General features: G+C 34.7%; 4 protein-coding genes across 16 annotated transcripts in view; 2 read left to right on the top strand and 2 right to left on the bottom strand.

Moving 5' to 3' along the window:
• Positions 1 to 4,956, top strand: part of LOC107221129 (AT-rich interactive domain-containing protein 2) — a 40,415-nt gene extending 35,459 nt beyond the window's left edge. For 4 of the 6 annotated variants that reach the window (XM_046742658.1, XM_046742657.1, XM_046742656.1 and 1 more), the window contains 4 exons: positions 11 to 169; positions 744 to 824; positions 1,904 to 1,995; positions 2,120 to 4,956. In XM_046742658.1, coding sequence (XP_046598614.1) covers positions 11 to 169; positions 744 to 824; positions 1,904 to 1,995; positions 2,120 to 2,240 — 453 coding nt within the window. In that variant the 3' untranslated portion in view covers positions 2,241 to 4,956. The remainder of the gene's footprint in view (positions 1 to 10; positions 170 to 743; positions 825 to 1,903; positions 1,996 to 2,119) is intronic. The other 2 variants (XM_015660021.2, XM_015660022.2) reach the window with 2 other exon arrangements.
• Positions 4,957 to 5,222: 266 nt separating this feature from the next.
• On the bottom strand, positions 5,223 to 6,166 carry LOC107221120 (NADH dehydrogenase [ubiquinone] 1 beta subcomplex subunit 9). Its single transcript, XM_015660012.2, has 2 exons — positions 5,938 to 6,166; positions 5,223 to 5,664 (listed from the first exon to the last, which is right to left on the bottom strand). The coding sequence occupies exons 1-2, from the start codon at positions 6,048 to 6,050 to the stop codon at positions 5,337 to 5,339; spliced, it is 441 nt and encodes a 146-aa protein (XP_015515498.1). The 5' UTR covers positions 6,051 to 6,166; the 3' UTR covers positions 5,223 to 5,336.
• A 1,852-nt stretch (positions 6,167 to 8,018) lies between these two features.
• LOC107221122 lies at positions 8,019 to 9,766 on the top strand. Of its 2 annotated transcripts, none has more exons than XM_015660014.2 (4): positions 8,019 to 8,171; positions 8,437 to 8,654; positions 8,724 to 8,859; positions 8,955 to 9,766. In XM_015660014.2, exons 2-4 carry the CDS (start codon positions 8,480 to 8,482, stop codon positions 9,751 to 9,753), a joined length of 1,110 nt encoding a protein of 369 aa, XP_015515500.1. In that variant the 5' UTR covers positions 8,019 to 8,171; positions 8,437 to 8,479; the 3' UTR covers positions 9,754 to 9,766. The 2 variants fall into 2 exon arrangements, with proteins under 2 accessions (XP_015515500.1, XP_046598650.1); XM_046742694.1 differs by lacking the exon at positions 8,019 to 8,171 and adding an exon at positions 8,185 to 8,372.
• Positions 9,767 to 11,556: 1,790 nt separating this feature from the next.
• On the bottom strand, positions 11,557 to 14,492 carry LOC107221149 (protein saal1). 7 transcript variants are annotated; one of them, XM_046742690.1, is made up of 7 exons: positions 13,871 to 14,492; positions 13,246 to 13,451; positions 12,975 to 13,130; positions 12,613 to 12,886; positions 12,229 to 12,533; positions 12,075 to 12,141; positions 11,557 to 11,993 (listed from the first exon to the last, which is right to left on the bottom strand). In XM_046742690.1, the coding sequence occupies exons 1-7, from the start codon at positions 13,890 to 13,892 to the stop codon at positions 11,746 to 11,748; spliced, it is 1,278 nt and encodes a 425-aa protein (XP_046598646.1). In that variant the 5' UTR covers positions 13,893 to 14,492; the 3' UTR covers positions 11,557 to 11,745. The 7 variants fall into 7 exon arrangements, with proteins under 7 accessions (XP_046598646.1, XP_046598645.1, XP_046598644.1 ...); XM_046742689.1 differs by adding an exon at positions 13,523 to 13,762 and having other exon boundaries at positions 12,075 to 12,533; positions 13,871 to 14,481; XM_046742688.1 differs by having other exon boundaries at positions 12,075 to 12,533; positions 13,871 to 14,482.
• Between the last annotated feature and the right edge of the window lie 408 nt (positions 14,493 to 14,900).

Below are 14,900 nucleotides of genomic sequence, written 5' to 3'. Positions count from 1 at the left end.
TTGACAACAGGCTATGGCACTAAGAAGAAAGCAATTGACTGTGACTGGTAAAACTGAAATATCAACATCAACACCAGCGACACCACACCATCCTGGCTATGCACCCAATGCCGCATTTCATGCGATCAAAAGGCATGCCCTGGAATTTGTCAATCCCAAGGAGTTAATGGTATGTTAGTCTTTGTTTTACCGAATATGTTAAGGATGCAGTGGTTCATTTCATGCCAAATGAATCCTCTAAACAGCTCACTGCTTGTGGTGTTATTTGTTAAGTACAGTTATATACAACTGAAAAAATTTCAAATATGACAGATTTTTTATTTGCTAAATTCTTCACAACATGTCAAACTTCTTACAAATTGACGTTAGGCTTAGTATGAATTTGTTTTATGAAAATTTCTGGCACTCTGGTCGATTCATCTGGTATATTGAATTAACAACAGCACTATTAACTAATTACTTGAAATGAACGAAAGCTCAGAGTGTGAACGGTAAAAGTAAGATATGTTTACAAATGTAAGCTGGAGTTTTTGTTTAATAATTTTTAAGACGATGCAAAGTCAATTTGCTTCAAATGCGAAATCTCAGGATGAAATGAATATATATATATAATTTCCCAACTAAATTGATACCCTCGCAAAAAACGTATTCCTGCGATATCCCAAACATCTTTGAATCTGTACAATTCTTTTACTGCGTCTTTACTGTGAACCTAACTAATTTTCTTGTTCCCCTTGGCGAAGCAGCAGAGGCCATCCAAGCCCGCTGCAGCCACTTCGAGCACTTCTTCTCCCAGACCAGGGCAAAATCCTCCACCGGAACAGGTAAACACGAGTTCAGAATCAGAAAGGAGCCATGCCACAGCCACAGCCCTTGTGTGCTGCACCAGCTAACTTTTACGCTTGACACCTTTATCTTCCGCCGAGTGTTTATTATCTCTTTCTTCATTTTATTCAATACTACCCAAATATCCTACTCTGGCATGGTTTTCATTTTCTTTTCATTCTCTTCTGATTTTCTTTTAATTTTGTAGCTAGAATTGTTGTAACATATATTTTTATTCAACACATGTTCCAAACTTACTATTGTCAATAACCATAAGTGAGTTCAAAAACAATGAAAAGAATGGGATGTAATTTTTTTTTTTTTATTGCTAATATGGGACCGTTCATAACTTATTATTGCCTTACCTTCCAATACAATCAAGTGTGTCTGTAAAATAATTTGATAGGCAAAGTTGATCAAAAGCGAATATGAAATCGAAACGAATAATATATTGTTTTTATGAATATTTATCCATCTGAAAGTAAAGAAAGAAAGAACTAAATCAGCCAATCAAAAACACTTTAAAATCCATGTATCCGATTTTGCGATTATTTTTGAAGTCATGGTTTTCAATGTATATACAACACAAGGTTTGGTTTAATGCAGATAATTCTACTTTGATGTACATTATTAGTTCACCATCTGTGGCATGCCTCGTGTAACTAATTTAGCAGTAATACATTCATTTTTTTTGTCTATGAATCTTGTTCAAATTTAGCCCCCTCAATAATTTTTCCTTCCTGTCTGTATTATTTGGTGTTGAACACGTTCAATATCATGCTTATCCTCGTATAAAAATATTTCCAAGCCATGTGATTCAGTCATTTAATTTAAGCGAATTGCATCACTACATTTTGCAATTTGCGTGTCTGTATCGGAAAATCCGTAAGTATTCACTTTTCACAAGCATGAAAAAATTACCATCCGTGTACGATGACTTATCACATCCATTTTCTTGTACATTTTTTATTTATAATGTATTCGTTTATTAATTTGTGTTAAAATAGTTCATCTTTTGTTACTATCTTTGAGCACAAATTCTTCACTTTGTTTGACATTGGTAATTTCTTCGTTACAGGATGACAACGAAGGCCCAGTGACCAAAAGTATTCGGCTGACGGCAGCTTTGATTCTCAGAAACCTAGTCATTTACTCCGCACATGGAAGAAGGTAAGAGATAATTGAAAAAAATTTATCGTACAATTTTTCATTCATTTGGCGCAATATTCAATGAGAAACAACTTGAAAAAGAAGGAACAATTGTGGCTCATTAGTGAATGTAATTGAATTACAGGCATCTCAGGGCATACGAACCTCATCTGGCAGGAGTGGCGCTAAGCAATGTTGAATCATCCAGAACAATAGCACAAGTGTTATATGACATGAACGATCAGAGCAGCAGTAGTCACAGGTGACCTTTTGAACCAGGCCTCTAAAATTCTCGAATTCATGAGTGGCATTGAATTCAAGATCACAAAGTCTGGTGTAAGGTTAGAAAAAGATGTGACTACGGATGTGGAAAGTAACGGCTTGAATTTGTGACGAAGCATTAGGACATAATCTTCGAAACAAAGCATAAAGCAAGTGGACTTATGTGCAAATCTGAACAAATAACACATATGGATGTTCTGCGTAGAAAAGAGGCCTATAAACTTAATAGGCAAAAATCATTGCCGCTTTAGAAAATAGAACAAAAGTAAAAAAAAAAAACGAGATTTAAATAAATAAAAAACTGAAACTAGTGACGTGAAATGAAGACAGCAGTTAGGTGATCCAGAACAGTGATAACGAACAAGATAATATTTCAGATTTAATATTAATATTTATTTTCTCAACAAACGGAAAAGATGTTTTTAGTAAACGTGTACAAAAAAAAAAGAAAAAAAAATGAAAAAATTGGTGAAGAAAATACTTTATGGACGTTATAGTTAATTGTAATCATTATTATCATCATCGTACGAAGTATGTTTTTTTTTCATAAGTCGTAAAGAATTTAGAATGTAAAGAACTTTTTATTCAATGTATTTGTTAGGAATCTATTATTTTTGCTTATGATTGCATATTGCAATCACATGGCTATATTATTGTCTCTCTTGTTTTGTTAATGAATAATCTTATACTGAAAGTTATTAAGGCAAGAAAACCCGTGCGCAAGTGAATTCGTCGGTAGAACAAAATATTTCAATCGCTACATCAAATTACTTACATTAATTATCACTTCACTTCTATACATCAAAACATTGTATTAAATGTTATCCATAGCATTCACATAGTCCAACTTATTCGTTTTAAGGATTATGACCACGTTGATGGCAGCTCTGTTATATACATCCTAACATACATACCTAATATTATTTACAATTCAAATTAAATGTAAAGTCTAGAAATACGATTGAAACTTTCGCATTGCTGTGCAAATAATCACATTTCATCCTCGTTGAGCAATGGTTTCTATTACATTTACGAATAGATATAAATGATGTGTACTTCTTGTTTAACTCGCCTTCCTTAGGGCTGAACATTACCACCGAGTAAGTGAAAGAAATAATTTCATAGATCTTGCAAGAATTGACTCGATTATTAAATTTATGCGTATAATTTTTCTTCTAGTACTTGCTTCCGATCTATTATTAGATCATAGAATTCAATTGACCCAATGTATGTGAATGTAAGCGATACCACTTGTTATTGGTTCTCATTTGAAGATAATTTTTTTTCAACGAGGAGCTAAATGATGCGCAAGAAACAGGATATTTTATGCATACATGTACAAAAGAAAAGAACTGAGTAACGAATTTGAATATTATTTACCTTCTGCCGCGATTTACAGCAAACAAAGTTTGTATCATACTTCTTGAAATACTTAACTGCGTCACCAACTTCTTTGGTTTTATCTAACGGATCTATGTAATCAGCTATTCTATGTCCAGGCTACAAAATTTTATATACATGAAATTCTTATTCCCTGTAGCTTGTATTGCATTTAAATAATTTATTTAGTAATGGCAAGCTCTCGTTGACGGAAAAAAACTAACTCGCGGTTATGAGATTAAAATGAAAAATATAAACGTATACATACTTGTAAATAATATCTGTATTTCACTAACGACGTTACACAACAACCACTGTGTACATTTTTGGAAGTTGTAGATTCCAACGTCTAAGAAAACTGAAGTAAGGTTTCTGTATTATAGTATATATGACAAGACGTAGAAGTTGCAAGGAAAAAATTTTGTAATTATTTAAATGGAACGAAGTTAAAAAGGCTGGGTCAGTATTACAAAACAGCCGATTAAGAATACCTAAGTACATAAAAGTATAATAGTGGACCCTGTGCAAGCCTCGATCTTGTATTTTATAAATATATACGAATCAAGTTTATTAGCTGAACGTTTAGGAGGGTGAAAATCTTGCAAGAGGCTTTTTATTTTTATTATTTGTAATTACTTAGTTTAAATGTTTCAACGTTTGGTACGATCATGAGAAGATAAATAAAGAACTGTGTAAAGGAATTAAACCGGCGATGTAATAAATGAATTGAATAATTAATTAAATACTGACACGATCAAGTAATCAGTAGACAAAGAACAAACATACGCATTGCATCATCATTCCAGCAGTGTATGTTCCTTTGTATCAATCACAAGTGGTTATAACTTCCGCTATTCGAACTGAGTTCGATAAATCCTCTTTGAGTATTTTAATGAAGCTGAAACCATAGTTAATAACCAAACTTGCTGTTATTATTAAAATAACGGAATCAATTCTCGTAATCAAAATTTTATTAAACCTTACTGAATATGTTAGTTATAACAACAAGTTGAGTGTTTTGTAGCTGCTAGTATTACCTTCATAGTATCTCGGAATATTGAAGGTTCCTACTGTGCATACATTGCTATTTGAAAGTACCTTTACGAATGAAATCGAACTCACTGAGAACGATTCACTTTCTGTAACGTGTATTCAAGATTTAATGAAAATCAATTTCTACATTTACAAAATCTACTAATACTAGTAAAACCCAACTGAAAGCACCGTACAGTGCTCACATTGTCACTGAAGGATAAATGGTAAATGTAGCATTTCACATACTGTCAATATAATGTTTGCAATTAATGTTAAATGTAACAATTCTTCATCAAAAAGCTACAAACTCAGGTTTGCCTGTCATTCTTGACATTGAAAAAATATTTGATATATCTGATCAATCAAATTATTCTGTAAGTTTCAGTACTTAACGGCATGCCAAAAGCTTAGAGAATTGATGAAGCTATAAATGAGCCATAAAACGTCAAGTTCCTCTGTTTATCTCTGATAAAATTAAACTTCAATGTATACTCAAGATGATTTTAACATCGTCAAATACATCAAAGGAAAAATGACAACAAGGAAAAGCGTGAGTAATAAGAATTGTATTCATTTAACCATATTCGATACATGATATTTTCATATTTTACAATCAACTATCTTCAATCTATGATTCATGCTGACAAGTAATTGTCGTGAAATTTTTAGTGGCCCGAAGATGAATTCTCTTTCACATCTGGATATTGCTTGTTGTACCATTCGATGTATTCTTTCTTACGCTGTTCTCTGCGAGCAAAGTAGTGAGGGTACCTGGCTTTCTCAGATGGGTGCCAGTAATCAACAATCCAATCAGGTAGCACAACTTCTCTTTCATATGCTACACCTCCTGGAGAGTTAGCAAATTTCCTCGGAAGGTAATGTTGATTAAGGAATAATTCTTTCTCGCCATCGATAACCAGTTGTTTTGCAATTCTTAGATCCTTTATGTCTTTGTTCTTCTCAAAACGTTGCCTCAGCAAAATTGCGTTATATCTGACAGAAGAACAACGAAAAAGGAGTTATTTTGAAGGCTGTTGTTCAGTTGTGACTTGGAAACAGGGCAAAATTACCAATGCATTAGCAACCGCTTCCAATTTAAAGGAACTAGAGCAAATTAAAACAATGTTCAGGATTGCAAAGGCTCCCACTTGGTCGAACCTTGGTTCGTTAATAATTAATCATACAACTATGCGGTGCAATTTTATTAGTACAACAATCAAGATCTGTCGGTGAATGTCAGAAATTTGATCGAAGGATGAATTTTACCGATAAACATGTCTTATCCAAATCCAACTTTCCAGGGTGCGAAGGGCGTTTTTATACAGACTGGCGACACGGCGAGGGTGGGAAACCAAGTTCAGTGGTACCTTCACCGACATGGTCGAGTGTGTAGAGCCAAAAACTTTAATAAATAAAATTATGTACGTAAATTACGGTTATGTAAAGGCTCGTTGTTCGTCTGCTGCGAGGACGAACAACACGACACGAACCCAAAAACAACAACACGAGAAACCGAACTTACGCTAGTTGTCTATCGATCACCGCCGCGGCGCTCGAGTCGTAAACGTAAGCGGCGCCTGCAATTGTTTGCAGTTATCTTCAGACTGTTGACAAGTTGGAACGTGATTCTTCCGAATTCCGACGCGCTCGGCAATTGTGTAGTGTTGCGTCGTTACGTGTGTTGTGATTAATTCGATATATCTATAAATATTTCTATGATCAGCAAACTAAACCGTTATAAATAAAAATAATTATCACTCAAGCACGAGAAGTCAGGTATTATTGATAAGTTCAGTACGTTACGCTAAATATTCAATTAATTACTTTCGTAATCCAATCGTCGCTAATCATTTGTTTCGTTCATGTTTGAAGTGATTTAGCGATTGTTTTAGTGTATTTCGGTTTTCTCGGCATTGATACTATTGTGAAGATTACGTTTGAAAATATCGTACTATTTGTGACCTAATATTTCGTGTTTGCAATTTAAAATAACAGTCGTAAAATGATTACTCATTTCATAATGTTTGAAATTACAATAAATCATATGTGGATATCGAATCTCTCTATCGAAATAATATACAAACTTTACCGTCTGTTTAGTTTGTGCATCAACGTTTATTTGTTTCACGCGGACAAACAAAGGACATCATTTTTCTTCAAGTGATTTTACTTAATGGATGCCCTTGGTCAATTTCGACGTTGCGTATATATCTCCAAATATTGAAGCCCACATAACTCAAACGTGAAAAATAACTTAACAGCCCCATTCTACATGCAATTCTGAACAACAACACTCGATCACATTTTTCTTCATTTCTGCGTCAAATAAAAACGTGTTGGCGTAATTTTGTTCAGAATTGCGTATAGAATGGGGCTGTGAAACCCCTTTTCACATTCGAGACACGTGGCATTCGATATTTGGAGATATATACTCCAACGTCGAAGTTGACAAGAGGCCCCGCCTGTGTTAAAGCCTGTGTTAAGTGTTGAGTTACACGTGAATCGTGCCATGGAGATAAGCTGACATAGCTGCTTGCATCCCAAGGAAAAGCGGACTCACATCATGCAGAATTCAAGCGACTGGTGAGTTTATTGTAAGCAATTTATTGTGCGACCTTCTACCGATTGACGAAATTTATTTGCACTGGTGGGTGTTGTAGATACAACTACTCAGTGCAGTTTTCTCCGAAAGAAATTCTGTAAATCTCTAATGGCTAATATTCAAAACACTGATTGGTAATATATCTGACGATCATCATGATACCTGTTACGCTTTTTCTTCGAAAATCATATGCCCTTTGTATATCAACTTTCTGCATATCAATCGTGCAACAATTAGAGATCTAATTTATCGTGCCCGATGTTCTCAACATCAAAAATGCGATTTAAGCGAAGGATACTTTATTTTTTACTGCAGTACGCATAAATAATTCTGAAGTTGCGAAATAGTTGTTAATTTTCAACGTTCGATTACGTTAACATTTTGACCTTTAACGTCATCTACTTTGACCGCGTGGACTTGATACTTCACATTTTCCGAAACATCTGGTCTCGCTCTCGAACTTGCACCTTCGTGACAATCATTCTGGACAAAAGTGTATTTTTCAGCAGCACGACCACGAGCACGACGCTGATCCGTCAACTTTTCATGTTGGTTTTCTGACGTATACGTTGGACATTATGTTCAGTGCTTGAACAGAAAACTTTTTCGGTACTCCCCAAGCATATTTTGAATTCAAAATTATGTTCTTCAATATGAAATGGCTAAATTATGATTAAAAAATTAGACTCCCTTGATATTTATTGAACAGCGCGATCTCTCGCAGCTTTTAGTGTCTATATATATATGGTCGCTGCTTCCGGTAAGCGACAGAAAGAAGCACACGCAATGGCGACTGTAGTTTGAGACCACGATTGTCGTCGTTGTCGTTATCATTCGTTACCAGTCGTTGGGTTGACGAGCCCTCATTTCTAGCGACTTGCGATTTTCGCAGATTCAGGTGACTATTTCAAATTTTACTTCCAAACGTTATTTTGCTCCAATGTATTTTTCTTTGAAACGTCAAACGACATATCAACATTTTATATTATGATTCGTTCAGTTATCACATTTCACAGTACTTTAAATGACACAAAGTAACATAACATATTAAAACAGTTTCTACTGAGTTTAAATTAAACAAAATGATTTGTTTTTCAAAGTGGGTGTTTAGCAATAACCTGTAGTTACATCCAGTTGATATTTATATTTTTATTATTTCCCAGACGAATTGAAAAAAATTAAAAGGAGAATTAACACAACGTACAAATGTTGACCATGCCCTCAATGCCCCCAGATGCTCACAAAATATCCCTCAAAATAATTGAGGCAATACAACAACATCCAGTTCTCTATATTTCTGAAGTCAAAGGTGGCGCAATTAAGTTACAAGAATTTAGACAGAAAGTTTGGAAACGAATAGCGCTGGAGCTAGGCCTGGATCGTAAGATTGATTTAATCATCGAGACATGCTCTTTATTACATTTATTTCACATCCTGGTTGAAATTTTAGCTGGTTGGGTTCGACTTCGTTGGAAAAATTTGAGGGATACCTATTGCCGCATATTAAAGTACAAAAACAAGACTGAAAAAGGAATCAGACGGAAGAAATGGGTATTTGAGGATCATTTAAGTTTCCTCAAGTTTCCGTAAGATAATATAACTTATTTTTTTCATTTGCAGTTTTATTATTATTTAAATTTCATTTAAAATTTGGTCAATGAATTTTTTCCTATTCTGGTAGTTATGAATCAGATTACCAGCCACAATGTGTTGAACTTTCTGAGGAGTACATACAGGATATAAATGCTGGGGATAATAATACAGAAGGACTTTTGGAGCAATTAGAAGATAGAACTGATGACGATTTCACGGAATATTTAGAAGTCCTAGAAGAAACGACTGCAGATCCTATATTAGATGAGAGCGAGGATCAAAAGATCGAAGTGCTTGAAGATAGTAATTCGTTCGAACAAATTGCAAATAATAACGAAATGCAGCAAGTTATTGTGACCACACCCATTCACCAGATAGAGTCGAAGTTTAGGAAAATAAGGCCGAAGAGAGCTAAGTACGAACACCAACCTACGATGGATATATCTAATACCTATAGTATTCTAAAGAATTCTAACCAAAATACTGGAAATTTAATCATACCATCGACGAGTGCTAATGGTACGACTACTGGACCTATTTTTTTGAGGAGCTCAACAGTGCTACCATCGCCTGTTAGTCCGACCAAAAATGCTAATGACGTGAAATTGACAGAGCCTAATATTGATCAGGTTTATTTAGCCCCAGAGGGTAAGAGTAGCATTGAACTTTTCTTTGATAGTATGGCAGAGACTGTGAAAAAATTACCTGCCAAAGCTCAAGCTGATATAAAAATGGAAATTTGTAAGCTTGTTACCGAAGCTGAAGTAAAGTACTCGGGACAAACTTCGACACAAAATACCCAACAATTCATAGCTCCACCCGGTATGATTCCAAAATTGGTGCTTATACCTTGTAGTATGATTGATAACGCAAATAATAAAGGTTAATATACAAATATAATTGACAAATTTCAAGTTTTCCTCATGAGAAGATCTGGCAACATGGTGACCACTAGTCAGTGAAAACTGGGAAGTCAGAAAATTTACAAAACAGCTAGGGAATTGAGGGAATTTTGCGGCAGTCTGAAACGTAAAAGAATAAATCTTCCCCCATGGAGAAACAAAAGTCAAAAATCTGTTTTCTGCAATTGTTTGTTTCCATGATGACTAAATAATCACAAATGTGTTTCTGAATACTGATTCATTCGAAAATTTATTCTATAACTACTGTAATCGGCAATATTGATTTGAATTTTAGTCAGAGAAAAGTTGTAATTTTGTCAGGGAAAGTTGCAGCAATTTTTTCGACTATTTTTAGTGGTCACTATGGATGATCTGAAGAGGGTATTTTGCACAAATGATGATTTAAATGACATAGAGTAAACGTTGATCTCTTTAAATGAAAACTGTTCCTGAAAGAATGGAGTGCTAAAATGTGCATAATATAACTTTCATGAAATTATATGTGCGACTGTACTTTCGATTATTTATTTTACTTATTTATTTTTTATTTACTTGACGGGACAGGCCTGACATACAAAGAAAACAATCTCGAAATAACCATGAAGCTGCAACGGCACGTTATCCGTGTCTGAGTATACACTTGGAAGACACTTTTACAATTGCGATTTTGTAGAAATTATGTTACAATGTCGAAATCCACTAGGGCACCCTCTTAAGCAAAGTTCCAGACACGCCATAATGTCTCAATTTCGTAATTAACAGATTTATATTAACCAGACCAAAAGCCTTTGCCAAGTCAGTATGCATAGAATCTATAATTCTATTTGCGATATTATTAACAAAAGAATCAACATGAACAACCAGATTCGTCAAAGTTGATCAACGGCCTGTGAAACCATGTTGTTCTGAAATAATACATTTCCTCAAATGGGTGTATACTATCAGGCTTGGTTAGTGAAATATTAGCAATACAATCATTATAATCAAAATTTAATATAGTTTCACTCAGATCATCGTCATTATACACACTGCCAAACTTTAATGCGAACAGTTTAGCTATACTTTGTCCATTTTCGGGGATTTCACAATCATGATGCATTATTACCGGAATCGAACCTTTTCCGTTTATCAAACTAACATATTTATACAATTTCTTACAGTCGGCAGTCGATGCTGCTTCGGTTTCACTAACAAGGCTAGATTCATCTCTCTGGGAGAGAATTTTATACAAAGCTCTCAACTTCCTGAATAAGCCATGATAATAATCAGATTTATAAAACTTATAAAATTTACACATTTTCTGTTTCTCCTTTATATTACGAATCACCTCTTTGGAGAACTATTTTGGGAAAGTACTATTCCCAACCATAATCTTAGGAACATGTTTACTAATAACATTAGTGATAATACTGTTGGTGTTCTTAACTAGATCATCAATACTATTTGTTTTAACAGAGAAATTTGGCAAATTTTCTTTCGACAACTCCAATGATATAACATTATAATCAGCCCGTTTAGTCATAATACAATTCCCTGAAATATCTGACCTTCCTCATGCTTTCTGGAAACCTTGATTTCAGGGATCAAGTGGAAGTAATCTCAGTCGAATATAGCATGATTTTATACCTGACATTCAGCATTTACGATATTTGTAAATATTATATCTCAAGATATTTCTTGGAACATTTATACTCTCTTAATTATGAATTGATTATGAAATTTATATTTTTGTACTTTGTATTTGCACATAATACTATTTTCGCAAGGCGTAATTAGATATTCAGCATCTTCGGACACGAATCTTTTATTAAAGACAAGTAATATTCTATTGATAATAGGATTTCGATCTTCTATGGTTCATCATTTCATAAATTAATATTCTATGCAATTGTTTAAAATACAATGCACACGGTATCGATAAACAAAAAGTTTTGCTATATTATTCTGTACACATTAATATAACTGATCATTTTTCAACTAATTTAGAGATTCACTCGCTATTATTAGTTTCTCCATTGTATCAGTACTCGTTCGTGGGTGTGATATGGTTGTATCCATAATGTATTTAACGATACTATCTTCACACATTTGTAGAACGTCTTGCAGGTGTTCCACGTCGGACATAGCTAATATTTTAAACCAATATTTTTCCAAATACTCGGAAAGTTCTCTCTCATTGTTTTCACTTTTATCGCTGTCTGTTTCTGAATCAGTTGATTGGTTTCCTGCAAAAAAAAAAAAATTATAAACAAACAACATAATCAAAGATAATTCTCTAAACCCATGAAAATTATTTTATAACTCACCTGATTTCAGGTAAAACAGGATTGTCACTATGATAAATATGAATTCGGGCCCCACGGGTAATTTGTGCTGTTGGAAACTTAGAATCAATTTCACACAGTCGCGTATACACACGGCTGATATTTCATCCAAAGGTAATAAATTGTGAGACTTTACATAAGGCTGTAGTATCCTGAGTAGTATATCGAGGACACCAACAAAATGATTACTGTATTGCTCTTCACCCAAAATAAGGTAATTGTCTTCTAATAAATTGTCCAGAATGGTGAGCCAATTTTCAATAACTCTGAGCTCTGATCTCGTGTGATTTCCATCTTGCTTGGGTATCAATTGCGTGAATGATTCTATCAGAGCTGGAAGTAGTTCGTCGACACCGATAAGAGATTCTAATAAGTCTTCATCTGACAAGTCCGTGGTTGAAATTGCTTGTATCAGATCTATAGCAGCTATCAGTAAATCATCTGTAAAATATAGCACAGGTGATATTACAATTATGAAGGAATTGATTGACTGTAGAAAGCCATTGGCCATTAAATTTACCATTGGTTGAACTGTTCAGGATAAAAACTAAAGATGATCCAAGTACTTCGTAATTCTTGAAGTGTTCTAACCATGGCGAAATCACATCCCTCCTTTCCTGTAGTTGAATATCCCATACAGCAACTCGCAACAGTCTTAAGAGTTGAATTAGCGTTTCCGGATCATCAGTTGATAATAAATTAAAAAGCAAAGAAACTAATTCCTGTCTTTCTGCTACAGTTTGTATCACGTTCGACTGGCAACACATATTTCCAAGAATCCCCATAAGAATTTCCTGTAAATAGAAAAAAAGTAAATCATTGTCATCAGGTGATATATAAAAAGAATAGCTAGCACTAGATGATATTAAAATATAAACAAACCGTCAATCTGGGCTCACTGCTAACATTGAATGATACTTCAACAATTTTTAAGAAATCACATTTTTCTAGAAATATCGTCACATCTTTTTCCGCGGCCATGTCCCATAAGAGGCAAAGCTCGGATTCCAATGTATCTGACCATCCTGTTTCGCATACCTGGAGAAACAATTACAGTAGCAGTCGAGAGAATACTTACAATTTGACTTGTTTGTTAGGAATTGACTTTGATAAATTATAAGGTAAGAGATGTTGGATTGAGTAAAGTTTTTACATTTGAAAGTGATATCAAGACATTTATTGTCCATTTGGCACTATACATGGTGTCACCAATTGTATCTCCTCTCAGTGTTTCCATCTCAGATTCACTTATATCACTTGCATCCATCACAACTGCCCTTCGACACACTGGACAATCCTCTTCACTATAACTACTACTACTACAAATACCATCATCTACATCATCCATAGCGCTCTTGTCTGTAAATTAATCAATGGTAAGGAAATAGCTTATGCAGAAAGTCAAATCAAAATAAGATACACAGACTCACTAGTGGTTGTCAACTTCTCAATTCATCAGATTATATTTCGTGCGAAAAGTAAGGCTATAAAATACTGAATTTTATTATATTCTAACCTATTATAAAGGGGTTGCAGACACGTTTTGTAGTTTTCGTTGTTTTATTTAGTTATCAATTGGAAAATAAATTACTTTACAATTGGTATTAGTCTTTAATAGAATCTGCAGTTTGTCACTCTACTAATAGTTCCATGTTATAAATGAGCCGTCACTGCAAAGCGGATTATAAAAGAGGATTATGACTGATTCGCAGTAATCCCTATCTAATCCCACTGATCTCTGTAGTCAGCGTCTAGTGCTCTTTGAGTTAAATACATACTGGAATAATAATACTGGAACATGACTGGAACGCTCACTGCACGGCTCGGGCTTCGTGCATAAAAAACAATACAGAATCAAGCATGTGTGGTCGTATATGTACATAGAGTAACGCTTTGATATATATGATTTCCTGGGCCCAAAGTTCTTATTACCGCCATAGGTAGCGCTATTAGGGGTTTAAGCTTTCCTGTTACGTCTACTGGCGGCGCTGCGAGCGTGTATGTATCTCACTGATAAGTGTGTGTATAAGTTTGCACGAAGCGAGTACTGCTGGATTTCCGGAGAGAGAGAAGTATCCTTGGAGGTCTCGGAGGTGAAGTGCTGTCTCTCTTGCACCGGTACAGTTTTTCAAAAAACTTGTACACCGGCGTTCATTACCCCTTTTGCACGTGTTTTCTTTTGCAAATCAGTGATATTATTTTTTGCTCACGACTGATCCACGCACGCGGAATAGCTAGTGGAAAGAGACAGTACTTCACCTCCAAGCTATCCCCGCCCCTCGCCGGAATCCCCACTACCCAGTTGCCGCTGCACTATTGTGTTATATTCCAATGGTGTACACCGTGTATACCGCCGCCGTGCGAAACCATACTTATACGTGCGAAACTAGCATTGATGGGATGGCAACTTTGAATTTAATCGAGAAAATCGACTTTTCGTTTAAAATCATGTAAAAATAATCGATTATTCAGAATTGATCTACTCGCTTTAAGTCGATCGGGATCGACTTTTAAGTGATGTTTTTTCGACTTTTTTATCTTCATCTGATGATAAGGTAGCAAAGAAATTCTTTCTCTTGGCACCTATACTAAAATACCAATCAAAACGCTGTCTTTCAAAATATTATTCCGTTGTACTGATTCTACTGTTAGTCAATAGTTGATAACCATGGTGTATGATTTATATCGCCTGTATAAAATATATTAAATCGATAATTCAGTCTATGCGATAATTATTAAAATTTTTCCACAAGTTGACTTTCATCAAAAGGTCGACTTTTAGAGATGATTAATCGATTTCGAATGTTG

The sequence above is a fragment of the Neodiprion lecontei genome, chromosome 6 (assembly GCF_021901455.1).
Source record: "Neodiprion lecontei isolate iyNeoLeco1 chromosome 6, iyNeoLeco1.1, whole genome shotgun sequence".
In the NCBI taxonomy this organism is placed as follows: domain Eukaryota; kingdom Metazoa; phylum Arthropoda; class Insecta; order Hymenoptera; family Diprionidae; genus Neodiprion; species Neodiprion lecontei.
The sequence above is the reverse complement of the archived record's forward strand: the minus strand, read 5'-3'. Positions and strand labels throughout refer to the sequence as shown.